A 17,320-nucleotide genomic window follows, 5' to 3' on the forward strand; every position below is an offset into this window, starting at 1 on the left:
GTGCATTTCCGGATTACACCTCCTTAGTGCCACATCTGGACTGCACATGCTAGTTTCAAGTTCTGATTTACAAAATTTAAATAAGTATTACATATTGAGCCACCAGACTCACTCAGCATTCACAGTCTCTCACTTTCAGTTCACTCTTTTTTTCAATCACTGTCAAAGGTTGTGTGCGGAAAATGCTAATTATAATTAATACTTCAAAAATCATACACACACACACACTTTGTAAAATGAGGATAAGAGGAAAATGTTATATAGTTGGTGATACTTAACGAGTTATTTCTTAATCTGTAAACCATAATGTTACCCATGTAACCTGATCTTTGTTCTGAAAGCCTATGCTAATAGTAGTTTGTTCTCCTTGGATGGTCCCTTGGGCCAATAACCCATACCCCAATCTGAGGTGTATAATATGAAAACACTGACCTGATCTCCTGCGCAGTGAAGGAGGGAGGTGCGCACGCTGGAACTTTTCTGTTGCTTCTTGCACTTTTAATTTCCTTTGTTGAAGGATTTCTTCTCTGAATCTCTGTTCTTTTTCCTCTTCTTCTCTATGTTTTCCCTCAAGAGCTCTATCATGGAAACAAAACGCAAATAATTGAAAAAAAAAATGTTTTAAACTGAGTTAGCTGCAATCCTCCAGAGGGAAAATAAAAACAATGTAAGAACTGACCTCTTAGCTATGAAGATTAGCAATATACAGTAGTTCCAAGAAGAGGCACAGAGATTAATGTGAAAGGAATCTACAACCATAGCATATTTGCAGTTGACACCCAATGTACAACTCATACGCATTCCTTGTATGAAAAAAAAAAACCTTCAATAACAATCTGAATTCAACTGAAAATGGTTAAAATGGTGAAGATACAACAGGCCTGACTTCCGCATTTATCTAAACCAGGAACCCCAACCCGCTCTAATAGTGCGTCTGAGATCAGATGCATTGTAAGGAACCCCAACCTTCTCTAATAGCATGTCAGAGATCAGATGTATTTTAAGGAACCCCAACTCTCTCTAATGGTGCGTCTGAGATCAGATGCATTGTAAGGAACCCCAATCCTCTATAATAGTGTGTGAGATCTGATGCATTGTAAGGAACCCCAGCCCTCTCTTATAGCGCACCTGAAATCAGATGCATTGTAAGGACCCCCTACCCTCTCTAATTGTGCGTCTGAGATCAGATGCATTGTAAGGAACCCAAACCCTCTCTAATAGTATGTCTGAGATAAGATGCATTGTAAGGAACCCCAACCCTCTCACATAGCATGTCTGAGATCAGAAATATTATAAGGAACCCCAATCCTCTATAATAGCGTTGTCATGGGAGACAATGTTATTTACACCTTTTTTTACCAGGATCATTCATTGAGCAAAACAAGGTAATTAAATAAATTGTAATTTATTCAGCATTCATTCGTTTACACACAATGGAACACAAAATACAGACAAAAAGACACACTTACTGGGGGTCTGGGGTCAAAAACTACTTTCATAGGTGCAGGGAACTCTATGGGAGAGTTTTACCCTGACCGGGACTTAGCCCGGAATCTCCTGGAATCCAAATCGGCATACAATTCCATACGCCACCGCTATGTTCTGTTCTGAGAACTTGGTCCCTCCTGACCGCGTGTCAGCCCCAATCTCCTTGAACTCAAATCGGCATAAAATCCCAGCCGCGATCACTACGTTGGTTTCTGAGAACTTGGTCCTATAAAGCTAGACTTCGATTCTGGCGGGCAGGCTTTTCAGGCTCAAAATCGAAGCCGGTTGCTCTGCTATTCACACAGAAGCAACTTTGAAAAGCCCGACCGTGCTCTTACTACATGGAACTCCGAATCTGATTGGCTCCTTGATTCTTATAGTATTTTCAGTTTCATTCACAAAACTGAACAGCCAATCAACGCATGGGAACTCTCACAAGCAGCCAATCGGATCCAAGCCGGCTAGAAAAGCTAAATCAGTGGGAAATCCGAAATAGCCAAGAGACATGAGCAAGCCTGCCACCTATCTCCCTGGCTATGCCAATGCCACCTGCTGGGCAGGCTCCACAAGTTCTGGCAGAACAAGTTGCATCCCGGAGGACTGCCATTGATCTCCAGACCTGGTACTCCGCCTTTCCCCGCTGACCAAATGCTATTCACACCTCTGGGCTTCCTCTGGCTGCTTTGAACTCCAGCAGACCTATGGGTTAGCTTGGGCAGCCTGTTTGGGCATTGGTTCCGAATGTAAAAAGCATATTACATTACATTTAAGTATCTTATAATACACCCCCCCCCCAACATTATATAAAGTTGGGGCACCCATAAACCCTATACTGGTTGTGGGTCATCTTGGCACTAGCTGGGATACCCCCCTTAACCTAGGGATTCCCTCAGCTACAGGAATACATATTCATCCCTGTGTCTCATTCTCCTTTCTGTTGCCTCCGTCAACGGTTGGGAGAAATTAATTTAGATGTCAGGATACCCAAGGGCCCCTCCATTCTATACCATGGGGTGGACCCTAATGAACCTACGTTTTGGGACTTACCTGGCTAGGGAGCTGGCCACAAAATACTAACGCTTAGTCGAGCTGACAGGGCAATAAGAAACCGGTACCGTCAGTCTCACGGCTATGATTTCCCTTATGTTCCAGAACCGATCATGCAAGAAATAGATAAAAACTGGCCTGATTGGCTCAAGTTGGCCGTCGCTGATTATCTCCAATCCAAAATGAGTGTTAAGGAATTTATTAGGGATTCCCTTATCTGTTCCATCATGCGAGAGTGGCTTATAGGGACATGTGTATTCATGGATAGAGTAGAAGTCCGACAACAAGCTGGTGCCCCTAAGATATATTCTGTGTGGGTAAAGGATTTTGAGGGATGGGCCATCCAAAAGCCTGGTCCCAAATATTTCAAGTAGTGCCCCATATTCTTCATGTTGGAAGAGTTAGATTAATCATCGCTGTATTCAGTTTATAATTTGGGTCCCTGCTGTCCGTATATGTATTCTGTTATGTGTAACCTGTTATTACATTGCAGGCCCCAGAGTGATGGATGGTGCCACAAATTCGTTCCAGTGAGGACATGGAATTTTCCACCCAGGGGAGAGTGTAGCCTTGGCTGGTCCAGACTGCCTCTCTGCCTCCTGTCACGTAAGTCCTTTGTAGCTACAGGCTGTGGCAGGCTATCCTGGGGCTTTGATCCCCCTCATGCTTACTCTCTGAGTGACAGAAGAGGTGGTGCCACAAGGGTCTATGTGTAATCAATCATGGTGCAGACCGTGTGCCCTCCCCTTCTGGTGCATCAGAGAGGAAGTACTAACTTATAGCAGTTCAGCTCCCACCCTCCGTGGGTGAAGAAGCAAGAAGCTCAGCTCCTCCTAGCTGGCATTGAGACATGCAGTCAGTCCCTCATGGGCTGACTGAGCAAGAGAGATTATAGGCCTCAAGTCTAACACAGAGCTAAGGCACCATCCAGAGTTCTGGGGACCCAGATCAATCCTCATGCATGATTTTTTATAGCAGCCACTGCTAGCACTACAGCGGGGAAAGGCGGAGTACCAGTGGCTGCTATAATAAATCATCCCTTTTTATACACCCCTGTCTGAGCTCCCAGTCTATTGGGTAGGGTATAGATGGAATCTGCCCTACTGGGGGACTGACTCTGGGAATCCTGGAGCCCACTGGAGCTGGAGACGCTGACACCCTGAGTGAACAGTGAAGATCTATAAAAGCCTGTCCTGTTCCTCACACCATCACCGACCACTCAGATCTCCTGGACCCTCACAAGTATGCACGCACCACACACAGCAGTAACCAGTGGTACATCTTCCAGAGAGGGGGGGAAACTGTGTTACATAAGGAACCCCAACCCTTTCTAATAGCGTGTCTGAGATCAGATGCATTGTAAGGAACTCCAACACTCTCTAATAGCGTGTATGAGATCAGATCCACTGTAAGGAACTCCAACCCTCTCTAATAGTGCGTCTGAAATCAGTTGCATTGTAAGGAAACCCAACCCTCTCGAATAGCGTGTCTGAGATCAGATGCATTGTAAGGAACTCCAACCCTCTCTAATAGCAAGTCTCAGATCAATAAATTCTTCTGTATTTGGTACATGCCCGGGGAACTCATGGTTTCCTAGGAACCCTTGTTGAAAAACACTGATCTAAACCATCACAGAACAGCTGTATGTATGGGTGTCTTTTACTGAATCTATAAACTAGGGATTTTTTTTTTATTTGAACTGTTTTTGACTCATTCTCACTTTTTCTTACAACTAACCCCTTTGTTGTCAAAGGGGTTATAGCAGTCTGTTTGTGAGCAAAAGGAGTAAAACTGGCTGATCAATAGGAAATGGGAACACAGGTAAGGTGCAGATTTTCCACTACTCTGGTGTTATGCTCCAGTGTAGTTTTATACAACAAAATACAAACAAAGACTGAAATATGTGCCTGTGTGGAGTAGATTACATCAACTTCAGCTGCATGCAATGTATACATGTATGTGTAAATGTATAAATTTGAGAGCTTACACTTCATTGACACCATTCACCAACAACGACCTTTTCAATATTCAACCTACTTTTTATCATAAAACATTTCCGTGAGCAGAATGGGAGTAAAACTCCACCCCACTGTCATTTTCAAGAGACATCCAAATAATAATGTGTAATATTTAAAACCAGGCAATAGAAATGATTATGACAACTGACAAAGTCCCCAGGAATGGTGAACATAATAGGAAGGTGAGGCAGTGATACTGGTGAAACAATAGGCGATCCTTATTTTACAACCAATTAAACACAGTCCCTGTCAGTCCCTGTCACTAAAAATGTTTCACTAAAACTACGCTGGGATTCACCAAGCTCTGAGGTGGGTTATCGCAGGGGTGCGCAAACTATTAGAGTTGTGCCACCCCCTGACTTCTCCCCCCCCCCCGTTTCGCGCCACCCATCCCTCTTGTGCCAGCGTCATTTGACGCCACATTGCCATGGCGACGCGTAACAGCAGCCTTCTGAATAAAGGTAAGTTGAGTTGCAGAGGCCTCATGCGGTCCCCCAGCATTTCATTTAAATGCCTTGGGGAAGAGCGCGGGACCTCTGCAACCGCCCGTGCTCCCCCCCCCACCCCCAGAAAAATCTCGCGCCCCCAGTTTGTGCTTTTTTGACACGCCAGGCACACCAGGAGACCATGACTCAGGTACGTCCTGGGCATATGCTTGTGTTCTGGGGGGGTGATCAGGCTCACCATCCTGATGAAGCAGCCAGACCAAATGAAAATGAAGTGGAGCTCCATTTGCTGTATGCGGGGACCAGCCACATCATATGATCGCTCCAGAAGCGTCCACATGATGTGGAAGTGCTGGGGGTCCGGTGGTACTCTGGTTCCACTGGACCCCTGGCACTGAAAATTCTAATTGCCATTCAAGTCAATGGCTGTTAATGCCCAAATGGGCACGATACCCCACATCGGAGTCTGCCCCTAAGTGTTTTCTTTTAACAACTCCACAAGGAGACGTAAAAACCCAAGGAAAGGAAAACTGGAATACGAAGGTTACAATACACATAACAAAACATGATTAATGGCAGGTACGTGGATTAGTATCACAAACTATTAGTTCAAGGAGGATACATTTAATCTCTCACACACAACGGAAATGAACAAACACATTACAAGGCATGTTTTGTTATTGTACATGAGTCACCTGTAACCAAGCAGTGAAGTTTATTTTAAACAAGCTCACACAATTATAAGCGCATTATCATTAATGTTATGAAGTGATAGATAAAAATGTATCCTCCTTTAAAAGTCAATCCCTGCCAGAACCAAACTGAACTAATGGCAGTGGCATGTTTCTTAGGTTAAATAATTTACAGTAGGTATTTTAACATCAGCTTTGAAACGTGTACTGTTTTTATGGTAACCAAAAGCTTTGTGAGCTTTTCCCAATCTTTATTTCTTAGCTTTCAAGATCAGACTGCAAATATAAGAAGCTTTTCAATTCTCTCCCTTTCATTGTTCGATTAGAAATAGAGTACAAGATAAAAATAAAAACATGATTTTTTTCCCCCACAGGAATCAAATTAGTAAAAACATTAACTTTAATGGGAAGCTGATTTTCTTTCTATGTGGGACTGACCTTTTAAATACTCCTATGTTCAGCATATTTATATAAAAATCCCACTGTATGACATGTGGTCTGTATATTTTAAAAACAATCTTCATAGCAGTGGTAGATGTGCCCCAGGTTACACATATTGTCCTGCACGGAGGCTGTTGTAAATGTGCTTGGCCGATTCCATCTTGTCTTTTTCACTACAACAGATTTTTCATGCACTTCAGGTGCAAATCAAGGCTGCAACTCTGTCTCGCAGCTCATTCTTTCCCTTGGGAGACAGGAGATAAAGGGGCTGATTTTATAACCGCTAAAACGGCCGATCTGGCCATTGTTTCGCCCACAATTCTCCATTGAAGTCGCTTTGGCGGATATAGCAGAATCCCCAAATAATCCATCTGTGTGATGCTAGACACTAGCGGTCAGAAGTGGCCTGATCAACGAAGTTCACCACGGTAAGTAGGGTAACCTGGTGCATCCTAAATTACTGCTGGCCTTTAGGCATGTTTGTATGTATTAGAGATCTATACTCAAACCCGTGATTTGGATTTGCCAGAACTCATCAAAATGTTGTTTTAAATTACACAAAAAATGTGAATTTGGTAAAAAAAAAAAAAAAAAAAAAAAAAAAAGCAACAGAGCAACGTGGAGAAGAGAGGCTTGCAACTGCAGTACCTGGAAGACCATTGGGGAGGCTTCATCCAGCAATGGGTCCACAGGGGCTGAAGAGCAGAGACAGGGCAGATTGTGTCATCTCATTCTCTACGCCTGCCTACTACTGTATATGTCAAATATAATTATTTTTATATTATATAAGCCAACAGATAAGGATGGCAACTGCTAATGCAACTAGAAGTGATTGACTGGTACAGTTAAGTATACATTCTGAAAGATTAGGAGATAGGTCAGATGGTGGTATATTTCTGATCACTTACTGTATATACTCAAGTACCCACCAGGTAAACTAAGGAAGGATGTATTTGATAGGTTAACCCAACTGCATCTGGTTGAATGATATAAATAAATTGTATATATTTATATATTTGTATGCGGTTTCGATACATGTCAGATGAAGGACTGTGGTACAGTATCTATCACTGAGATTTTTAATGACCAATAAATAAGGGCTTTAAAAAACCCAGCTGGAATGGATAGACAAGTGAGATTGTGCCATCTCATTCTCTATGCCGAAGTACCTAATATAATTTGTTTTTATATATATTGTTATATCATGCGATATTCAGTATTTTCATAAATCTGGCACATCAGAAGTTAATTTTAGTGTAGGTTGCCTTAAAAATACATTGTTTTTATGTTCATGCCTAGATTTATGTGTTTTTCCAGAAACTGAGGATATCTGGGGTCAAAACCTGGGTTTTAGGAAATTTGGTGTTTTCCCTGACAGCAGAAATAAACGAAAAACCCAGATTTTGTATCTTGAAAGGGGTTCTTGAAGGGGGTCTGTAAATACCAGAGGGTGTGGCTAAGAAGTTATTCCAGAATTGTGAAGATTGACTAAATATGAGGATATCATGGCTCTGACAACTATTCACAAGAATTACAGATTCATCTTTGCTACAGTTGTGATTATTCAAATCAAATAAAGCCAAATACTTCATGTTTATGATGCTGCAAAGGACAGATATCCATTTGTCACTTAGTAGTAAGATCGTCAAAAATAATCTCTTTATATGCGGGAAACTGGCTCGAACAGATTGATATGAATTACACTCTCCAATAAGTATGGGAGTAAAGATGTGGGACATTTTATATATTCAGGCAGCTTTTTAAAGTTCGTTTTTCTTTAAGATGTAAAAATGTCATGGGCTGCAGATTGAGGAAGGGGGGGTTGAGGCTATGCCCAGAAGATGGGCTTTCACTGTGTTTCAATGAAAGAGGTTTTAGAATATAAGCTATGCATTTGAAATATGGAATTAGATTTTAACCAAGGGAGTGTCTTATGCCAACCAGACACGGGAAATCTTATATTTTCTACTCAAGACCCAGAGAGAACCCACATATATGGTTATGTATGTTACAGACTTCTGTTTTTTTTTTTTACCATTTTGTTTGATGAAACTGTCTGCATTTATTGTACTATATGTTTTTGTAATAATCTTTTTCAGGAAACTAAGCACTGTACTATTTTGTATATTAAATCTAAATTTAATAAGTAACTCTGGCTCTGATTGAACTGTTGCATGCTTTGTAGCGCGTAAACGACATTTTCAGACACATTTTGCTACACCAGATGTTAGTGTGTTCAGTGCATATATACTTTAGCAAACTGGGACTCTGCAAGTGAATATTTGATAACTCTGGTGGTGGCGGCGATTAAAGATATACATTGTGATGGATTGAGGGTAGACATTACACATTTGAGAAGTCCTGCAGGGAGATAAAGGTATCAGCTGGATAGCTATGTGTATAAACCCTTGTCACATATACAAGTCACGTTCTCACAAGTGTGCCGTTCATGATATATATATATATATATATATATATATATATATATATATATATACAGTGTTCGACAAAGCTATACATTTGCTCGCCCCGGGCGAGTGGATTTAACCCCTGGGCGAGTAAATATTGGCCCAAGCAGCACACATCTGGTACTAGGTGGCGAGATTTTTTTGTATGGCGAGTAGATTTTTTTGTGATTTGTCAACCACTGTAAATATATATATATATATATATATATATATATATATATATATATATATATATAAAATCATTGTATTACATAAGTCAACACAGATAAGGGTGTTAACTATTAACACAATTGGAAATGATTCATGGTACAGTTGAGTTTAGTATATAGAGGATGAGAGACTGATCAGGTGGCATGTCAGTATATTCATCTACACAGTTTCTCAGCTACGAAACAAGTTAATTATGAGAGGCTATTAAGTGGAACTGGCTTAAGGATATAAAATTATATAGCGTCTACTGTTGTGTACTGGTAGAGAGAGTGAAGACCGGTCAGATGATGGTATGTATTATGTATCACTGTCTACCAACACAAATAAGCGTGTCAATATAAATATATATATATACATATATATATATATATATATATATATATATATATATATATATATATAGAACGAAAAGAAGACAGCGCGGCTCCCATAGCTTAATACTGTATTTTAATATTAAAAGTAAACACGCATGTGAATTACGAACACTTACAATAAGCAAGATAAAATAAGGCAATGAGTAAAGTCTTGTATTCACCCGATGGAGCCTCTGTGGATAATAGCTGTGTGCAGAGTCCAACACACTCCTGTTGTGGGCGTCAGGGGGGTGCGCGCGCATCCACCCCCTGGTGTTGAATCCCGCGAGAGTATGTGTCCACCGGAGTACAAGGAGCTGACACGGCAGTCAGATTTCCTGCTCCAGGCACCAAACGTAGTAAATAACGGATCGGCTCCAATACGAGCAGTGACAAAACTACTCAAAAATGGATAGTATATGATAAATGTCCAATACTTAGGCTTCCCTACGCGTTTCGTCGCAACATGCGATTTCCTCAGGGGATAAAGCTATACTAAGATACCTTGTACTCCGGTGGACACATACTCTCACGGGATTCAACACCAGGGGGTGGATGCGCGCGCACCCCCCTGACGCCCACAACAGGAGTGTGTTGGACTCTGCACACAGCTATTATCCACGGAGGCTCCATCGGGTGAATACAAGACTTTACTCATTGCCTTATTTTGTCTTGCTTATTGTAAGTGTTCGTAATTCACATGCGTGTTTACTTTTAATATTAAAATACAGTATTAAGCTATGGGAGCCGCGCTGTCTTCTTTTCGTTCTACAGATTAATAGGAAGGTGTTTTTTTCCTGAAGACTGGCAGCGGCACCCAGCAGTTGTTGAAAGACACCTCCATACTTTTATTTTATTTTTATATTTATTTTTATTATCTCTTGGGGCTTTTTAACCCCGTCCTTCCCCATACCCTCCCTGTTCAGTGTTTGTGTTGTTTGCATTTGTATGTATCATCCGTAGCAGTTTTTTATACCAGTATCAGTGGTTTATATATGTGGACATTTACTCTGTGTGTTATCACCACCCTTGTGGTCTGTTATTCCGCTTAGCGCAGCAGCGTTTTTCTTTGTTCTATATATATATATATATATGAAAAAATCATCTCAGTTGGCACACTGTAAACATAAGTAAGATGCTGATGCTAGCCCCATATGCACATGTAAAAAGTAGATTTTACCAGATTGGAGTCCGGAAAAAACGAGACAGCACACAGTCCAGTAGTTCCAATGAAGTTGTATTCAAAGTAACATGGCACCACCTCCAACGTTTCGGTCCACTCAACGTGACCTTCCTCAGGGACGTGCAATAAGTGAATGCTAATCCACCCCCTTATATACCCAAACAAATCAAAATTAAAATGAACTCACCCGTGTAGGGGCAACATTGCCCGCGAAACCGCGCCGCTGTGACACGCATGCAAATGCTGGAACGCATCGCCATCTTGGATTTGTTAACCTGAAACATCCTGTAAAACTATGGTGGCCTCAATGATCTGCCCGTAGGCACGTTCGCGCATGCGCGGGCTCCTCATGCCGTGACCCGCAGTGTACTGCTGGAACGCAACGCCATGTTGTATCTAGTGATCTTGTATATTAACCTGGCTACGGTGGCCCGAGTGGTGCTTATTAGCCTCTATGGTGGCGGTTCGCGCATGCGCACACCTCCCCGCGCAACTCATTGAGCAAACTACAATACAACGCAGGATCTAAGCTATCCTTTAGCTTGCCCCACTAAGCACATAAGGGCGCCCATATACTGATGTAGCCTTAGGGACACATATGTGATTCTGGTAAAAAATGCCTAAACTCTATGACAAAAGGCACCTAGCAAATGGGAACGTTGCAGGAAGCTCTGATACATAGGCACAATAAAGCTTATTATGTTGTATGTAGTAATTTGTTTGAAACTATACTCAAAAGGACCTGTTCCAGCATGAGAACGCATGGCACACACAGCAAACATACACAAACCAATTAAATAACAAACATGTGAAGTGCTGTGTGCAACACAGTGAGGTATATTGTTATTAATGTCCCACTATAATAAATACTATAACTACAATGACTGATAAAGTCTAAAATCAAAAACCAGATACCATATATGGTCAAACTAATCTCTTCAAAAATAATGAGACTAGTAGGCTTACAGCATATATGACTAATGAGACAACTTGTGATGGACAAGAGTATGTCTATCCGGAGCCAATATTCACATTGTACTCCGTAAGCAAAATTCTGTCCTAGGGACAGCTCGTGACCGACAAGACATATTTAAACGACATGTCAGATGTTTTGCAGTCTCAAATACACCATATAATATCTACGATCTCGAAGCGGGACATCGTGAACAATCTTGATGCACACACCTAACCCATAAGGTGATAAAGTGAAAATGACAATACAAGGGCACATAAAGGAATAACACATGTAGTCGTAATGCAGAAATATTACAAAAGGAACATTGACATGCAAAAGCACACAACCACAAAACAGTAAACAATAGTTCAGCAACACAAAATATCACAGTCCTAATTTCATTCATAAGAAACATCCTAAAGAAAAATCTTCGTTTAAGCCAAAAGGGGCCACTGTTTTTAATTCAAAGATGTGTCTCGCCTCACTTTGCAACAAAAGTTTGTTTCTATCACCCCCTCGTGTGGGCGCTCGGACCTGTGAGATTGGCATGCACCTAAACGTTGCCAATGAATGTTTAAAGTCCCTGAAATGTTTGGCAACAGGGAGACATTTGAACTCCAAATCTTTGGCATCTGTAGATAATGCTTTACGAATAGTTGAACGATGGATGGCTATGCGTTCTTTAAGCATTCGCACTGTCTTCCCAATATAGAGTAGACCACAGGGACATTTAATCAAATATATAACAAATTTTGATTCACAATTCAGGTGTTGGTGAATTTTGATTTTGGTCCCATTGTGTGGATGGCAATAGAAAGACCCCACCTGCATGTATTGGCAATTCGTGCACCCTTTGCATCTGTAGGCCCCAGGTTTTTGGGATAACCAGGTTTTGTCCCTGCTATATTTGTCAGCTGGATCAGCTTGCGTGATCATGTCCCCAATTGACGGACCATGGCGAAAACAAAACAAGGGGGGTTCACGGAAAAATTTACCAATTTTGTCATCATTAGCCAATACATGCCAATTGTCCCTAATGCCACGTTGTATGCATGGGGACGCCGTGCTGAATGTGCTTATAACATTAAATCTTGAGCTGTTTGTTTGTTCTCCCAATTCGGTGTTAGGAGAATCCACAATGTCCAAACGGATCACTCGATCCAGTGCATCTTTGACGTCGACCGGATTATAACCTCGCTCTAGGAACCTATTAGCCATATTGATAAGGGCAGGTTCCAACTCATTATGATCACTAGTGATTCGCTTGACTCGTAGTAATTGTGAATACGGAAGCCCCTTCTTCAACGGGGCCGGGTGGTGGCTTGTGGCATAGAGCAGTGTGTTCTTGTCAGTTGTTTTTTGATATAGCCTTGTGGCCAATTTGTCGCCTGCTTTGTATACCATCGTGTCCAAGAATGGAATTTCAAGTTCACTGTAACACAGCGTAAAACGTATCTTTGATGGGATATCGTTGAGACGGTTCACAAAGTCCTGCAATTCCACGGCAGAGCCACTCCAAACAATAAAAATATCATCAATGTAGCGTAAAAACTTTCTGATGTACTGTGCATTGGGCGCATCGCATAAGATGTGGGTTTGCTCATACATGTCCATGTAAAGGTTCGCATATGATGGGGCCATGTTTGAGCCCATGGCTGTCCCACTGAGTTGGAGATAATATGAATTTTCAAACCTAAATTTTTTTTTGTTTAGGATGACTTCTATCAGGAGTAGTAAAAATTCAGACGGTGGTCCAGTCTGCAACGTGCTTGTTATCAACTTTCTCCTGATTGCCTCCAACCCCTCTTTGTGCAGAATGTTCGTATATAAACTTGCTACATCAAGGGTAGCCAATATGCACCCAGATGGATTAAATGCTAGATCGTTAATATGCTCCATGAAGTTGGTAGTGTCCTTGACAAATGTAGCCATGCCCGCCACCAACGGTTGTAAATAGAAATCAACGTATTGTGAAATCGGATGGCATAGTGATGTCCGAGCCGAGATGATTGGTCGACCTGGCGGGTGTGTTGTAGACTTGTGAATCTTGGGGATCGTGTACATGACAGGTATTCTAGGGTGCTGCTGGGTAAGGAAACCGCCGGTGTCTTCCGAAATCCATCCATTGGATATGCCCATTTGTATTATGGCATCGATTTCCCCTTTGTACGCCACAGTGGGATCCTTCCCCAACTGTTTGTACGTTTCAGTGTCTCCCAGTTGGCGCAACACCTCTTCTCTGTAGTAAAGATAATCCAAAATGACGATTCCGCCACCTTTGTCGGCGGCCCGGATGATGATATTCTTGTTGTTTCTTAGGCACTTGACCGCCAGTCTTTCTTCAGTCTTTCCTCAGGCGAGGAGGCCGAAAGACGCCGATATCCGGAGCGCCACCCAAACAGGGGGAGAGGTCCAAGACAACAACCCAGGAAACGGTAATTTTTAATCTTTCCAAACACACCCTCTCGTCGGCGGAGGTAAATGTTTTACACAAAGGTCTTGGCTTTGTGCAAACGTATAAGCAAGACCCATTCAAGTGGGAAGTGGACCTCTTTAAATTAAATAGACACCTTAAACTTAAGGACTTCTTTTCAAAATCAGAAGCCAACCAAGCACCTGAATACACAAGATTCCACTTCAAGCCACGCAGTACGTTTGATCCACAGGTGTCTAATCCCAGTATTGCAACATTTATGAACCTTCTAGGTAAAGCTACAAGAAGCAAGATTAAGACGCAGAAAACCAGCTTCTTCAACCTGACGAATGAAGAAAGACTGGCGGTCAAGTGCCTAAGAAACAACAAGAATATCATCATCCGGGCCGCCGATAAAGGTGGCGGAATCGTCATTTTGGATTATCTTTACTACAGAGAAGAGGTGTTGCGCCAACTGGGAGACACTGAAACGTACAAACAGTTGGGGAAGGATCCCACTGTGGCGTACAAAGGGGAAATCGATGCCATAATACAAATGGGCATATCCAATGGATGGATTTCGGAAGACACCGGCGGTTTCCTTACCCAGCAGCACCCTAGAATACCTGTCATGTACACGATCCCCAAGATTCACAAGTCTACAACACACCCGCCAGGTCGACCAATCATCTCGGCTCGGACATCACTATGCCATCCGATTTCACAATACGTTGATTTCTATTTACAACCGTTGGTGGCGGGCATGGCTACATTTGTCAAGGACACTACCAACTTCATGGAACATATTAACGATCTAGCATTTAATCCATCTGGGTGCATATTGGCTACCCTTGATGTAGCAAGTTTATATACGAACATTCCGCACAAAGAGGGGTTGGAGGCAATCAGGAGAAAGTTGATAACAAGCACGTTGCAGACTGGACCACCGTCTGAATTTTTACTACTCCTGATAGAAGTCATCCTAAACAAAAAAATTTTTAGGTTTGAAAATTCATATTATCTCCAACTCAGTGGGACAGCCATGGGCTCAAACATGGCCCCATCATATGCGAACCTTTACATGGACATGTATGAGCAAACCCACATCTTATGCGATGCACCCAATGCACAGTATATCAGAAAGTTTTTACGCTACATTGATGATATTTTTATTGTTTGGAGTGGCTCTGCCGTGGAATTGCAGGACTTTGTGAACCGTCTCAACGATATCCCATCAAAGATACGTTTTACGCTGTGTTACAGTGAACTTGAAATTCCATTCTTGGACACGATGGTATACAAAGCAGGCGACAAATTGGCCACAAGGCTATATCAAAAAACAACTGACAAGAACACACTGCTCTATGCCACAAGCCACCACCCGGCCCCGTTGAAGAAGGGGCTTCTGTATTCACAATTACTACGAGTCAAGCGAATCACTAGTGATCATAATGAGTTGGAACCTGCCCTTATCAATATGGCTAATAGGTTCCTAGAGCGAGGTTATAATCCGGTCGACGTCAAAGATGCACTGGATCGAGTGATCCGTTTGGACATTGTGGATTCTCCTAACACCGAATTGGGAGAACAAACAAACAGCTCAAGATTTAATGTTATAAGCACATTCAGCACGGCGTCCCCATGCATACAACGTGGCATTAGGGACAATTGGCATGTATTGGCTAATGATGACAAAATTGGTAAATTTTTCCGTGAACCCCCCTTGTTTTGTTTTCGCCATGGTCCGTCAATTGGGGACATGATCACGCAAGCTGATCCAGCTGACAAATATAGCAGGGACAAAACCTGGTTATCCCAAAAACCTGGGGCCTACAGATGCAAAGGGTGCACGAATTGCCAATACATGCAGGTGGGGTCTTTCTATTGCCATCCACACAATGGGACCAAAATCAAAATTCACCAACACCTGAATTGTGAATCAAAATTTGTTATATATTTGATTAAATGTCCCTGTGGTCTACTCTATATTGGGAAGACAGTGCGAATGCTTAAAGAACGCATAGCCATCCATCGTTCAACTATTCGTAAAGCATTATCTACAGATGCCAAAGATTTGGAGTTCAAATGTCTCCCTGTTGCCAAACATTTCAGGGACTTTAAACATTCATTGGCAACGTTTAGGTGCATGCCAATCTCACAGGTCCGAGCGCCCACACGAGGGGGTGATAGAAACAAACTTTTGTTGCAAAGTGAGGCGAGACACATCTTTGAATTAAAAACAGTGGCCCCTTTTGGCTTAAACGAAGATTTTTCTTTAGGATGTTTCTTATGAATGAAATTAGGACTGTGATATTTTGTGTTGCTGAACTATTGTTTACTGTTTTGTGGTTGTGTGCTTTTGCATGTCAATGTTCCTTTTGTAATATTTCTGCATTACGACTACATGTGTTATTCCTTTATGTGCCCTTGTATTGTCATTTTCACTTTATCACCTTATGGGTTAGGTGTGTGCATCAAGATTGTTCACGATGTCCCGCTTCGAGATCGTAGATATTATATGGTGTATTTGAGACTGCAAAACATCTGACATGTCGTTTAAATATGTCTTGTCGGTCACGAGCTGTCCCTAGGACAGAATTTTGCTTACGGAGTACAATGTGAATATTGGCTCCGGATAGACATACTCTTGTCCATCACAAGTTGTCTCATTAGTCATATATGCTGTAAGCCTACTAGTCTCATTATTTTTGAAGAGATTAGTTTGACCATATATGGTATCTGGTTTTCGATTTTAGACTTTATCAGTCATTGTAGTTATAGTATTTATTATAGTGGGACATTAATAACAATATACCTCACTGTGTTGCACACAGCACTTCACATGTTTGTTATTTAATTGGTTTGTGTATGTTTGCTGTGTGTGCCATGTGTTCTCATGCTGGAACAGGTCCTTTTGAGTATAGTTTCAAACAAATTACTACATACAACATAATAAGCTTTATTGTGCCTATGTATCAGAGCTTCCTGCAACGTTCCCATTTGCTAGGTGCCTTTTGTCATAGAGTTTAGGCATTTTTTACCAGAATCACATATGTGTCCCTAAGGCTACGTCAGTATATGGGCGCCCTTATGTGCTTAGTGGGGCAAACTAAAGGATAGCTTAGATCCTGCGTTGTATTGTAGTTTGCTCAATGAGTTGCGCGGGGAGGTGTGCGCATGCGCGAACCGCCACCATAGAGGCTAATAAGCACCTCTCGGGCCACCGTAGCCAGGTTAATATACAAGATCACTAGATACAACATGGCGTTGCGTTCCAGCAGTACACTGCGGGTCACGGCATGAGGAGCCCGCGCATGCGCGAACGTGCCTACGGGCAGATCATTGAGGCCACCATAGTTTTACAGGATGTTTCAGGTTAACAAATCCAAGATGGCGATGCATTCCAGCATTTGCATGCGTGTCACAGCGGCGCGGTTTCGCGGGCAATGTTGCCCCTACACGGGTGAGTTCATTTTAATTTTGATTTGTTTGGGTATATAAGGGGGTGGATTAGCATTCACTTATTGCACGTCCCTGAGGAAGGTCACGTTGAGTGGACCGAAACGTTGGAGGTGGTGCCATGTTACTTTGAATACAACTTCATTG

The 17,320-nt window shown here is 42.1% G+C and overlaps 1 protein-coding gene across 1 annotated transcript in view; it reads right to left on the reverse strand.

The window, feature by feature from the left end:
* The window catches only part of CEP126 (centrosomal protein 126), a 110,602-nt gene that overhangs the window by 61,177 nt on the left and 32,105 nt on the right, over positions 1 to 17,320 (reverse strand). The window contains exon 3 of the mRNA XM_075592439.1: positions 433 to 578. Within this exon, the coding sequence (XP_075448554.1) occupies positions 433 to 578 (146 nt within the window). The remainder of the gene's footprint in view (positions 1 to 432; positions 579 to 17,320) is intronic.

Source organism: Ascaphus truei, chromosome 3 (genome assembly GCF_040206685.1).
Source record: "Ascaphus truei isolate aAscTru1 chromosome 3, aAscTru1.hap1, whole genome shotgun sequence".
NCBI lineage: Eukaryota > Metazoa > Chordata > Amphibia > Anura > Ascaphidae > Ascaphus > Ascaphus truei.